The 14,122-nt window shown below is 46.2% G+C and overlaps 1 protein-coding gene across 2 annotated transcripts in view; it reads right to left on the reverse strand.

Moving 5' to 3' along the window:
- Positions 1–391: 391 nt before the first annotated feature.
- Positions 392–14,122, reverse strand: part of MED15 (mediator complex subunit 15) — a 672,261-nt gene continuing 658,530 nt past the window's right edge. For both annotated transcript variants that reach the window (XM_069619881.1, XM_069619882.1), the window contains exon 17: positions 392–1,945. In XM_069619881.1, coding sequence (XP_069475982.1) covers positions 1,809–1,945 — 137 coding nt within the window. In that variant the 3' untranslated portion in view covers positions 392–1,808. The remainder of the gene's footprint in view (positions 1,946–14,122) is intronic.

Consider the following 14,122-nt stretch of genomic DNA (forward strand, 5'->3'; position numbering starts at 1 on the left):
ATGTTCCATTACATTTGGTAATAACTTTAACTGCTATATAAAAAAACACTGATCAACATGTAAATCAATAGGTTCACAGAGCAAAACACATTTAAAATAATATTAAGATGTATCCTTTGCATGATAACATTTAAATATTAATGTTCAGTACAAGACTGAATATTCCCAGCACCACTTGCAGGGCAAAACCTTTCAGAATCCTGTCACATTACTGTACAGAGGGTTCTTAGACATTTCTAGTAGCTTCTGTGAGGTCCCCAGTGTCAGCTAGCCTCATAGCTACACACACATTACTATTGGGTCCTATCTGGATTTGGCTTTTCCATGCTGCACACTGCACGTATTAATTTCCCAGAAGGTGGTGGAAAGCGAAGATTATGGAAACGGGACATTTGTAGCTTTTTAAACACAGGATAATAAAATTTATTTTCATAAACAATAGAGTAACAAATGTATTAATTGGTGTACAAAATATTGATATTGGCTGCCTCGCAATCAGCGGTGACATACTATATATACACATACTTGTGTTGGTAATTTCCTGGAAATCCTGTGAAGAACCGATACCAGACCTACGTAGCGCATTAAGTTGTGCAAACTGCTTGGAGACATAGGAATTAGATTTAAATAGAGAAACCCAAGAGGATTGCATGTAATATATGAACATTTCCTTAAAGCAATCCATGCTGAACGCATATTCAAAGAAAGCTTTTTAAATGCTGTATAAACCTCCCCCTTTCTTTGAAAGGGTCCAAGATTATTTAGAAGAGTCTAAAATACTGATGAACACCCACATTTCACTTTCACTAGCTCTCCGATAAAAGGAGAAAACATGAATAGTTCACAGTTGGGATACACATGGGTCTCCCTGCCTGTGAGGCCATTTAAGGAGGTGCAACAAGTATGCACACAGGAATGTGGAGGAGGGACACTTTAAGGGCCTTTCCTGCCACACTCCCAACCGTTCAAAGCAAAAACAATGTCTAGAACCAGATAAACACAAGGCAACGTCCTCATTGCTGTTAATACAAGTAGCAAGATGGGGCCAAACGGTCTCATGTTTTTAAATACCAAGGGGTTACCCATGTGCACAGAGCTTGGTCTACTACAATCTGCAAAGGAAAACCCCAAACTCACCTACTCCTCCAATGCTACCGCCGCCATCACCATCACATGATATTGTATTGAAACTGGGACCATGCAAAATAAATATTTGGATAGAATAGCCAAAAGAGACCCTTGCAGGAGCCAACCCACACTGGTAGTTAAATAGACCCCCACACCACAAGTCCTCATATTACCGCTGTTTGGCCAGAAACGTAGTTGGGAAGCATCAGTCTTGCAATGGATGACGATTTTCATGCACAAACGTGCGATGTAGTCCTTTGCCAAGGCATGACCGGAAGTGCTGCAGGGCAAGACATCCAACAGCTTCCAGGAATTGGGTCAATGGGAGGGAAATCCAAGCGCACACACACGAAATGCCCCCAAACAAATCCGACTTCCTAATGGAAGTCTACAAGATAACTCTTCTTTGAGAAGACAATATAGGCCCTCCCTTTAACCTCCAAAACAGAGATACATACACAGGCATTGTACAGGGGGATGCCTGGAGTTCCACTGGGGCATGAAGTCGAAGCACAGAAGCAAAGTCTAACTAGCATTAGGTTTCCTACTCAACCAGACACTTCGATACAAAATAATGTAAGGCCCATGTCTATTCCCCACAACGATCAAGATCCCAAAGCCTGGAGGAAGGATGTAACTGAATTCTGTGGTACAGTTCTTGTGGCAACAGTAGGTCATTGCTATGCAGCGGACAGGCAGGCTTGACGGATGCTCTGTGCCCACGTGTTGAGAAGTGCAGTGACGGAGTGCTTGTCGGGAAGTTGCAGCAGTTTTGATGTCATGTACCGGTACACCGATTGCAGGAATGGATTGGCTTCTGAAAAGAAATATTGCGAAATTAGAAAAGTAACAGGACACCAACATTTGAGAGAGGTTCCAAACATCACCTACCTAAATGAAAATGCTCACCCTAAAGAATACAAAGCCTGCCACCTACACAGATCCTTCACCAGGAAAGAAAAGTCTCTCCCACTCCATCTCCCCACTAAATGGAAAATGTCCTTACTTTCCCCAACATGTCTTTACGCAGGGGATAAAATATAGAACTCTTTGGAGACCACTTTACTCGCATAAGAGCTCTGAATAATTTGCTTAACATACTTATTCATAGACTGGTGCTGCGTCCCGTGGAGTAACAAGGACGACTTCTGTGTAGAAGCTTTGGGGGAAACTAACAGCAGATAGCTAGAACTATGCAAAATTGCCATACGCTCCCATGTCATCAATTTGACCTGCTCAGTTTGTGTTCACATGGGTTTGGTACTGTAAGCCCTTTCTACTTCAGTAGGTTGAGGACAATCAGATATCGGACTTTTTCGTTGGTAGCCCTGGAGCTGCAGTCTCCCATTAAACTGCCCGATGTAGTGATAGATTGAGCCAACATGATTAAAAGGTTAGAAACCTACATTTGAAAATATAAACTGAAAAATCCAGCTATGTACAGTAATAATCACTGTGCCGAAATCCCCTGCCTAACTGTGGGCTACTCAAGAGGGAGAGGCTAAGTGCTTATGCGGGTATCTCAACAAGCTAGCCTGGTGGTGGTATGGAGCGTATTATCCCCTGCCCCTAATGTGTCCCCCCCTTGTTACCCACCCTTGGCCTCAGTCACATGGTAGGGCAAAGGCAGAAGAGCAATCCCCATGCGCCCCATACCTGCTGAGTGAGTCTAAACCTCCCACTAGCCAGACTCAAAGTACTTAAGCAGAAAAATAAAGCATTGGTTCAGTGACAGACTTCCTTGTGAGCATGCAGCTTTGCTAAAACAAGCAAAAAACAGTGTGCCAACCTTTGTACTAATTTCTTATATATTAATAGAATAATTGTTAAAACAATTTGATCTGACTCGCTGCAACTATCCCACCACAAGGCTGTTGATCACCGAGCAGCCCAATGTATTCAAATCTACACAACCTGTGTGGTGGGTTGCGCTGATTCATAAATCCTAAATAAGACCACAAATGATTCAAATATATTTAAATTGATTTTAATGTGATATAAACTCGAGCAAAAAATATTGAAAAGATTTTCTCTCGAAAAGTAACTATTTCTTTCTGAAAAATCCAACCGTTAACATCCCAAAAACTGTATTAACATTCCATGACACTTAATATTGGATTTACTAGCCAAGCATGATACATTAGCTGACACAACCAATTGGAGCAGGTGCATGTGTTTCCCGCCGTTGTCAAGGCTAATCATGAATAATGTGTACAAATGTGTATAGCATTCAATTCACTAAGCAGTACTCAAAATGACTCATCACCCCATAATTCAGTTCAAATTTCACAATAAATTATTCAACATTCACATTCAGTTGTGATGCAGTTGATTTAAAATAAGGTAGTAGTTTCTTACCTGTAACTCCATTTCTCCAGCGTTGGTATCTTTCATGGAATCACATGCATTGAATATTGCCAGTCATCAGGCTGGGAAACCTTGGTAACTGTAGTATAGTAGTTTTCCTATGGAAAAAACTTCGACACCTTGAGTGTCCCATCAACGTCGTTATGGGTGCTTGAGGTCGCACCAATGAGACGTCGAGAGTATAGCTCTTTCTCGCGGCTTCCCCTCAGTTTTTAACCTCTCCAAAAAGAGGAAGTCCAAAGAGACTGTTTGACTGAAGGGGAAGGCTGGAGGGCGCATGTGAATCCATGAAAGATACCAACTCTGGAGAAATGGAGTTACAGGTAAGAAACTACCCCCTTTTCCAGCATTGGCTCTCATGGATTCACATGCTGTGAATAGACTTAGTAGCAGTATGAGCCTGGAGGTGCATAACAGGCAAACAGGACATAGACGTAAGGCAATCTGATCAAAAAGAGAAGGACATCACTACAAATCAATACAAGAAAACAGGCGAGGAGCCAAAAACCCCAGAAGCTGCCAAGCTTTCCTTACTGGAACAGGTGTTGGAGCACTGCCCGTCCCACCTGTACATCATAAGCATGCTGTTTATTCAGACAGTAGTGCCTGGTGAACGTGTGGGACACCGCCCACATCTCTGCCTGGCAAATGTCGGATTGGTATGCGCGCCCAAGGAGCTGCCAAAGCCGCCATGGACGTCGAGTGAGCCCTCAGAGCAGACTGTAAAGGCTTGTTGGCTTTAGCGTGGCAGAAAGAAATAGTCGACGCCACCCAGCGTGAGATGCCTTGCTTGGATAACAGCCTCACTTTATTGGAGGGACCGCAAGCCACAAAAGGTTGCTTGGATGCTCTGAACGACTTAGTGCGATCTAGCTAGTACTTCAAAGCTCTCTTGACGTCCAGAGAATGCAAGGCTCTTTCCACTGGAGTCAAAGTATTAGGGAAAAAGTTGGTAAGGCAATAGTGTTTTTGTGAAAGTCCGATGGAATCTACAGAATGAAGTGCGGATTTGTAGCGAGAACCTTGTCCTTCAAGAAGCGCATATATCAATGACCAAAACCTGCAGTTCTGATACACGTCTGGAGGACATAATAGCCACGAGAAAAATTACCTTCCAAGTGAGAAATGTTATCACAGCCGTTGACATGGGCTCAAACGGCAGTTTCATAAGCGCAGAGAGCACAAGGTTGAGGCTCCAAACGGGAGGGAACTTTATCTTTGGGGGGGGGGGGAGTCCTGAAACAACCTTTGAGGAAATGCTTAATCTGTCGCTGAAAAGAGGCATAGACTTCCTTTTTCGCCGTAATCTGGAAATCGCTGCTAGGTGAACTTGGTAGACGAGATTGCAAGACCATTCTTTGCTAACAGCAAAAGGTAAGGAAGGAGTTGTTGAGGTGACACTAGTAATGGCTGCAGATTAGGTTGTTGAGAACACCAGACACACAACCTTTTCCACTTACGGGTATATGAAGCGTTGGTAGACGAAGCCCTTGCCGCAGCCAAAATGCAGCGACAATCATGAGATATATTTAGTTTGCCAAACTTGGATTGGTCAGCAGCCATGCAGCTAGGTTGAGGTGAGCCTGGGTTGGGATGCCACACCATCCCCTTGTTCTGAGAGAGAAGATCCACCTGGGAACCCAGGTGAAGAGGGCCGTCCATCGCTATATGAAGGTCGGAGAACCAGGTCTGACTGGGCCAGAACGGGACCACCAGAATGATTTTGCAGGGAACCCTGCAAATCATCTGAACTGTTTTCCTTATTGGGGGAAATTGAGTAAACGCGTAGGAAATCATCCCCTTCCACAGAAGAGAGAATGCGTCCCCTCGGGAGTCCGGATGAGGAACTCTGCTGGGAAAATGGCAGCACTGCTTGTTCTCGGGGCTGGCAAACAGGTCCAAAGGCCTGTGCCCCATCTCTGGAAAGTCTTCGACACCTCAGAGTAGTTCAGGCGCCATTCGTGCATCCGAGAAGAGCCTCTGCTGAGGAAACTGCCTGTATTTTTTTAATCCATGGCAGGTAGAAAACCAGGATCCGGATCCTGCTAGGTATGGCACAGTGCCAGATGGTTTGGGCTTCCTGGGAAAGGAGTCGCGAGTGTGTTCCCCCCAACCCCCTGCTTGCGCAGATAAAAAATGGTTGTGGTGTTGCTGGTGAGAATCCTTACCACCGGGCCCTGGATGAGGGGAAGAAATGACTTGAGCACTCAGTGTACCGCTCTCAGCTCCAGGACGTTGATATGAAGCGAGACCTCTGTGCGAGACTACTGGCCTTTTACTTGGAAATGGCAAGATGAGCACCCCATCTGATCTGTGAGGCGTCGGTCAGTATAGTGAATCGAAAATCTGGTTCTACCAGGGGCATGCTCTGCTCAATGTTGATAGATGAGTCTACCACTGTAGGTCGTCTGCCAGCGATTGGGAGATGATCACCTTGTCCAATCGGGAGCCCTGGATCTGGGACCACCTGGAAGTGAGAAATTCCTGCGCTGGCTACATACAGAGACGGCAATTGGGAAGGAGTGGGATGCAGGACGACATGGTGTTGAGGAGAGACACAAATGAATGGACAATGACTGATGTTTCTGGTGAATAGGAGCCCGCCAGAGACAAGAGCTTCTCAATCCTATTTTTCGATGGCTTGACTTGATTGAGAGCCGTCTGGAATTGCGCTGCTAGAAAGACCAACTCCTTTGAGGGCGACAAAGCATTTGCTGAAGTTGACGGCGAAGAGCAGGCATTGCAGAAGGAGCATTGTGGTGTTGAGCGACTCCACGTCCGCTGGTAAGTTGCACGCCTAACCAACCAGTTGTCCAGGTACGGATAAACATGGTGTCCTTTTCTGCGAAGGAAAGCTGCCACAGGAGCCAGACACTTGGTGAAAGTCCTGAGATCCACCTTTAGGCCGAAAGGGAGAACCCGAAACTGGCAATGGCTGTTGCACAAAATGAACCTGACAAATGTTCGATGCCCTAGATGCATAGGTATGTGAAAGTAAGCGTCCTCAAGATCTAGAGACGTCATAAACTCTCAGGTTGAACCGCCCTTATAACGTCCTGCAACATTAGCATCCTGAACATTTGCCCTTTTATGTTCTTGTTGAGCCCCTGCAGATCTAGAATGGGGCGCCATTTTTTTTTCCATTCGGTTTCTTGACCATGAAAATCCTTGAATAGGTACCTTTTCCTTTCTCCAACGGGGGAACCCTCTCAATTGCCCCTTTTTGCAGCATGATACGAACCTCCTAACGCAAGACGTGAAGGTGAGCCTGAGATGTTTTTATCGGAAGAGGGGGGAGTTGTGGACGCCTTAACTCCAACGAGTTGCCGTATTGGACAGCTTACAGCACCCATCTGTCCGTTGTTATTGAACACCACTCATCGAGGTGGAACGACAACCTCCCTCCCAGCCGACTGCTCATGTGGCAGTCAATTTTGAGGCTTGATTGGATAGACTCTTTGAGAAGAGGAGGATCCACATTTCCTCTGGCCTTGGTACTCCTTGCTCCGTTGGGCGGCCTGGAAGCAACGCCTGTACCCTTGGGAGTGGTAGGTGGCACTACCGTATCCCTTGTCTCGAGAACCCGAAAACCTTGCGTTTCCTAAGACGCCATGAAAGGGGCGAAAAGATCTCCTGCCCTGCAGGGTTGTAAGGGACTGCGCTGTATCTGAGCCTGCCTTCATGTTTTTCAAAGCGGATGTTCTCCCTCACAAGGCATGTGCACCACCTAGTGTTGATCTGGTGGAAATCAGTGCAGCGAAGCCAGGCTTGACGCCGGAGAACCACCCCATTATTAATTTGCTTGAAACTAGCCTCTGCCGGGTCGACCGCAATGTTTACACTATGGGTTCGATGCCTCCTCCCACCTCTTGCACCAGAAGCATAGCTTCCTTCCTCTGCTGCTCGGGCAGGTGGTCTAACAGTGGTGCCAGGCTGTGCCACATCTCACAGTCGTACCATGCCATGATGGCCAACGAGTAGGCAGCATTTACCGTAGTGGCTCTGACAGTGAGGACCTTCTTACCGAAAGCGTCCATTTTATGGTTCTCATTCTAGGGAGGAGTGGCGCACTTGTTCTGGGTGCGAGCCCTTCTACTAGCCGCTGCAGAAACCACCGATTCTGATGTTAGCTGTGACGTCAGGAACCTCAGAGTGGAGTCAGGAGCCTTGAACTTCTTTTCCAAGCAACCCTGGACTGCTCTGTAAACGGGTGCCTCATCGTAAGGAGCCCCTTCTGCCATACATGATCCAATATAGGGATTGAGAAAGCCGCCTTTCTCCTCTTCCCCATGTGGTCAAACAGGATACCGTCCTTTTCCTCCTCCGGGATGAGACCAAATTCATGAAAGGCTCTATCCATCATGGCATGGAAGGCCCCAGTGTTAGGCCGGACTACCCGGGGCATCCAGGTCCGGGTCTGTATCCCAGGTGTCTGCCCTTCTTGGAGAAGAACAGACGGTAGAGAAGGTGTCCTGCGGAGCAATGTCATGCTGCGAATAATCAAGTTAGTCTTCCTGCTGATACCTTCGGGGAGGACTAAAAACCCTAGGGGAAGTTGGAAGAGGTCTGGGTGGCGATGACCTCCTGTGGCGAGGCTCTTGGCTGCGGACAGCATCAGAAGCATCCTTCTGAGGCACGGCAGACGGGCTAACCGGAACCGACGGAGCCTGAGGTACCAGGAGCCTGGCATCCAATTGCCCTAGGAGATATTGCAAAGTAGTGAACACTTGCGTCGAGAGCAACAAGTGTAGGTGGACTAGATGAAACTGAGGCGGTACAGACCCCAGACCCGCCGATTTAGACGGAAGGGAAAGGCTGGAGGCCCAAAACAGATGGATCCAGGAAAGGTTGATCTGAGCCCCCCTTCTTCGGGACCCGATTCCAAAACTGCACGCTCGTCGTAGACTGGAGCCACAAAGTCAGAACAGACATCATGTTGGAGTATGTACTTAGGCAGCATGATTGGAAATCCTTCTAGAAGATTGTGCTCCGTAGCCACCTCGGAATGCTTCGTGACATGCATGGGAAACGAGACTCCTGCCACCATCTCAGGACGAGCAGATATAGCTGAAGAAGCCTGTGTCACTGGGGCCTTAATCCTAGTCATCGACGACGGAGCAGTCATCGACATCCTGGTTGTCGGCTGCACAGCGGATGGCAGGGCCGTCGCTGCCGGTAGAGACACGATAAACCCGTCATCGGCGTATCGGTCAACAAGGAATGAGTTGTAGACTAGGTCTGCAACCACAATACCACTGTAGCTGGAGAAGGTGGGCGCTTGGATGACGACCGGGATCTGTGCTTTGTCGACTCATGGCACGAAGAAGACCTATGAGAAGCTGAGGAGTGCTGCTTGTCCTTGGCCGAAGACCTCTTAGTTGACGAGTAGGAAGAATGAGGCCTTGATTTCTCCTCCGATGACGAAGCCTTGCGGGCTGGGTCCGTGGATTTATGCTGGTGTGAGCCCCTCTCCTTTGATCTTTCTGGAGCGTGATGCCGATGCAGCCTTTGATGGGGGAAATTTGCGACCCCTCAACATTCGACAAAGGCGCTGTAGCAGAAGACGTCTTGGCTTTTTCAAAAGCAGACAAAGGCCTGGGCTCACCAGTGCGCTGCTTCTTAGGCAGCGGTTCCTCTGACCTAGCCATCTGGTGCGATGGCAACCTCTTAGCCAAGGGAGTTGAGGACCTGCCCCCGCGGGAAGAGCTGATCTCCAAAGCTGGATAGGCACCCTCGTTCAGCCAGCAAATCAAGCGCCGGTTTCTGTCCTTGAGGGTTTTTTGGGAGAACCCCGATAGATCTCGCAGTTGTCGGAAGAGTGATTGGGATAAGCAGTACAGGCACTCCGAATGCCCGTCCCCATTGTACACATTGTTGACGCCGCAGGCCTCGCGGCCTGAATGAAGACTTTCTCAGACCCGAAGATGACCTAACGGGACCTGGAAAACCACCTTTCTTGGGTGAAGGACTGGTAAACAGCGAACGCTGACGTGAAGAAACCGAAGTTTGCTCACACGAAACACACATTTTATGGAGAGAACTCGAGGTAAACCCAACAGTTTGGAAGACTGTTAAAATCTGAGGGGAAGTGACAAGTGCAGCGCTATACTCTCTAAGTCCCATTGGTGCGGCCTAAAGCACCCATAACGTCGTCGATAGGACACTCAAGGTGTCGACGTTTTTTCCATAGGAAAAGCACTATACTAAAGTAAACAAGGTTTCCCAGCCCGACAACTGGGAATAGTCACAGCATGTGAATCCATGAAAGATGCAATGCTGGAGAAAGGGCTATTTCTTAAGACCTACAAATAATGTCCAATCAGTCTATGCTTCAATTCTTATTTATAAGTTAGAACCAAAGAACATTTTTTCAAAAAATAAATCTACAGTTCATACCGAGCTGTTAAGCAATCAAATAGAAAAGGGGCTAATACACTGCCCCTCAAATTTCTGAGTGGCAATTGATAATTTCTTCTTGGTTTTCCTAGCGTCCTAGCTCTCAATAGAATCCTCAAGCAGGTATTGATGCACAAATGTATTTTGAATGGTGTTACACAAGGAACAACGTTAAAAATAAATGTGCATTTGAAACTTGAAATGCCAGGAGCTGAGACTGTATCACAGCAGATATTGTTGAAAGTGTTCTCAAGTTGATATATGTGTTGTGCTAATAGAAGCCTTTTGTAATAGAGCATCTGCATCAGACCTGTACCGTCCACTAGGCTATGACATGACAAACGTTCAAACATATAAGTTTGAAATCAATTCACCATGCAACCTCTGAAACTCAGCATATAGCCAGTCCCAATAATCATGTCCCATAAAGATTACTTCAAAAAGGTTTACTCAATTATTAAAACAGGGTTTGTGGGTGCGGAGGGATCCAGCAACTGTTGAGCCATTTGCCCCTTCGAATTTTTTACCCTCCCTATCCTACCATACAATACAATTATCTGGCATGTACGTCCCATCACAATGTTAGTTGTTTGTTTAATAAAATGTACATGAAATCCAAAAATGTAATATTTGAGCAATAACACCCATCTATGAGGGTTTTATTGCTGGCAACTGGCGGATACTCATGCAGATGTGGAGTGGGTAGAGATGAGGCAGTGGAGGAGGGTGGATCTATCTGGCCACGCAGAAGACATGATTGTATCAGAAAATACAATCTGTATTCTGTGCAAACTGACTGCAACACACCTCCAGGGTGACAATTCTGTATTCAGCATTTTCAAACTAGCATTTTCGTTATTACGTTAAACAAAATGTACAATGCTATATACAATTAGATGAGCCCCAATTGTGGGGTCAGAAAGTCAGCTAGAGATGGGTTGGGGGTTAAAACAGTACTACTAAACAGTCTGATTTACAAATCTGAGACACTGCAGTAATCAGCTAAGGATGAAGAGGATTGTCCATATATGTGTAGGGTTCAGGAAGATTCATTCACATATAGGCTGCAGAGCTTCACTAAATATACCAGAATCTCCCAGGTAAAGAGCAGTCAAGGCTATACTCTCAATGGAGGGGGAAAAAAAGGGGTAAAGGCTAGCATATACCAAAACAATACGGGAATGGCCACCGTTTCGGTTTTAAAATATACTCCTTGTATAGTGTTGGGAAAGATTTCTCTTTTAGGCAACTTTCCCTTCATATTCTAGCCCCGAACGTTTTGTTTTTACACCTTGCACTGAGAAGTGACGTCTTCAGCGTATCACTCTAGACTTACACCAAAGGGAATTTTTGTTACTTTGTGCCTGAAGGCAAGCTGGTGGCAGCAGTTACATGTTTACCATTTGTGGTATATTTGTAGTTCGAACATTTGCATTTACAACGGTTGGCTACCAACAGTGGCTAGTGTACTAAGATGGCTGTGCCATAAGATTCTTTGCATGTTCTTTGGTCATTTTGTTCTTTGGCCTCGAGGTCAGGAATTCCTTTTATGGTCATGCACTTGCCCAGAGGAAAGCTGCTGCTTTCGCAGGCTACTACATGTCATGTGTGTATGAATCCAGGAAGTGGGTTGGGATGTCTGGTCCCAATCCACATACTGGTGCCAGTATGTCTGCTGTGCAAGCATGAGTCAGCCCCACACTGGTCCCTGATTGGACCACTGCTGTGGTGCAGATCCCTGCTATTGCAAGGTTGCATTTGATCACTCACCTAATTTAAAATAAGAAGATTCCTGCAGCAATTCCAGCGGATAAGAAGAGGATGAGCCTACTAGCTGTGCAGACGACGGACGACCCAGAGGACAAGCCCTGAAGAGGCCTGGCGCCCATTCTTGCTGCTGTTCCGGTGAAGCCCTGCTGAACTATCTGATCTCAGAAGATCCTTGCTGGACCCTTTGGACTGGTGGGACCAACCAGTCTTGACAACTTCTCATGATCCTGCCGTCTGGGGCCTTTGGAATTGTCACTTGGACCACCCTGTGGACTGACTAGCTCTGTTTTGGGCTACCGTGCTAGAAGCGTCGCCGCTCTGTGTTTTTGCCCAGAACTTTGGTGGTCTCCCGCTATTTCTACAAGCCACCTTTCTTCCAGGTTTCAGCATCTACAGGCCCTATTCTGGAAGGCTTCTTTTGTTTTTGTGACTGGTGAGATGCTTGCTGTCACCCGTGTATACGTTGGCTGTTGCTGGAACAAGCCTTCCCCTGTCTTTCTAACATGTGCTGAAGAGTCCTGCATCAGTGCCAGCTGCATTATGTTGCTGGAAAGGGTTGCACTCAGCGCCTGGGTATCTTCTGCTGGATCCAACGGCAGGAAAACCTATCTCCAGCGACCCCATTTGACATGCAAAGTCCTTTGGGAAAATCTGAGTAAGGGCGGTCAATAGTCGTAATACTTCCTGGTGCCGCTATCTCCTCCATTATAAAGTTTGTGAAGAACTTTAATTTATATTCCATCCAATTGCTTTTCAAACATCTGTTGAAAAATCTGCTCTAGAAGCTAGGAAACCAACTGTAAATCCCTTTGAAAGACTGGAACAATCGTCACACCCACGGGAACATTTCCTAACTTATCCCATCTTCTAAGGGTACTTTGTGAACTTTTGGGCATAAGGTCCCGTTCAACTTAAGATTGGACTCAAAGTTAGGGCTTCTACTCCTGTGGACTGGTTATACAATTGCTTAATTACTTGCCTTCCCTTTCAGGTATTGTACATTTTATGCATTGTTATAACCAGCTGGGACTGTATGGGAAACATTACTCACCGTAATCGTACTTCTGATGCTTGTATCTGCTTAGATTCACATGCTATGCATCTAGTGGAAGCTGCTGAGTATTACATTTTTGTTTTTGAAACTCGAAAAGGGACGTCAACAGGATGTTTCAGCAACACTCTCCCTAGTGTGATGTCTATTGTACCCATGGTTCTTCACACATTGGGGTCACTCAGATTATTTTGTTTCTGACAGTGTAGCTTGAGTACAGATGTAATAAAGCAGATAAGAGTAGATAAAGCCAGAAAACATATGCACCTTCTACTCGACAGGGGAGGAAGGGTGGGCGCATTTTAATCCAAGAAGATACAAGCATCAGAAATATGATTACGGTGAGTAATTTATCCCTTCTGAGGCTTGTGGATCTGCTTAGATAACATGCTATGCCTAGATTAGCGAGCAGTATCTGGAGAAAGCGGTGGCTTGTGAAGGTACAGCAGAACATATATGTTTTAGCACCGCTTGTCCCATCTGTGTATCTGCTTCAGAATGTGTGTCAATGCAGTAGTGCCGAGTAAAGGTATGAATAGAGCTCCATGTAACTGTTTTGCAAATGGTGTCCAGCGGGAAGCTTGCAATAAAGGCCAAAGTAGCTCCTGTACCCCTGGTAGAGTGAGCTCTTGGTGTGAGAGGTAGAGTTTTGTTTGATAGTGAAGTGCATACAGATTTGCTACTCTCTATCCATCTGGAGATGGCATTTGAGACGTGATCGCCTTCCCTGCCAGGAGACATGGAGACAAACAGTTTGTCTGTTTTTCGTAGCGGTCTTGTCTTGTTTACATAGTAAAGTACCGTCCTCCTTACATCTAGTGTATGGAGTCTTCTCAGCTGATCTTGAAGGGCTTTGAAAGAAAGCTGGAGGTTCAATGGACTTGTTGACATGGAACTTCGATATGAACTTGGGTGAAAACCTAGGGTGCGTTCTTAGGACCAACTTGTCTTTGTGGATAACAAAGAAAGGGTCTTGCACTGACAAAGCTTGTCGTTCACGGATTCTTCTTATGGAGGTGATAGCCACCGGAAAATCAGTTTTATATGCAAGGTGTTTAAGGCTGGATTCATGCATAGGCTCAAAGGGGTGGGGGGTCCCATGAGCTTTGCAAGTACCACATTTAGGTCCCACCCAGGAGGCGGGTTTGAAAGGGCAGGGTATAGTCTTTTTAGACCTTCCATGAATGCCTTAATGACAGGGATTTTCCACCAGGACACCTTGCTTTGGGATAAAGCCGATAGGTGTACCTTGATAGAGTTAAATACTAGTCCAGAGTCTAGTAAGTGGAGCATGTAATGAAGAATGTGTGATGGGGTACATTCAATTGGGTTTACATTTTTTGACTGGCACCATTTACACATGTTTTCCATTTGTTAACATAACAGTGTCTGGTGTTTGCTTTTCGTGCT

This window comes from Ambystoma mexicanum, chromosome 10, assembly GCF_040938575.1.
Source record: "Ambystoma mexicanum isolate Mex_15411 chromosome 10, UKY_AmexF1_1, whole genome shotgun sequence".
NCBI lineage: Eukaryota > Metazoa > Chordata > Amphibia > Caudata > Ambystomatidae > Ambystoma > Ambystoma mexicanum.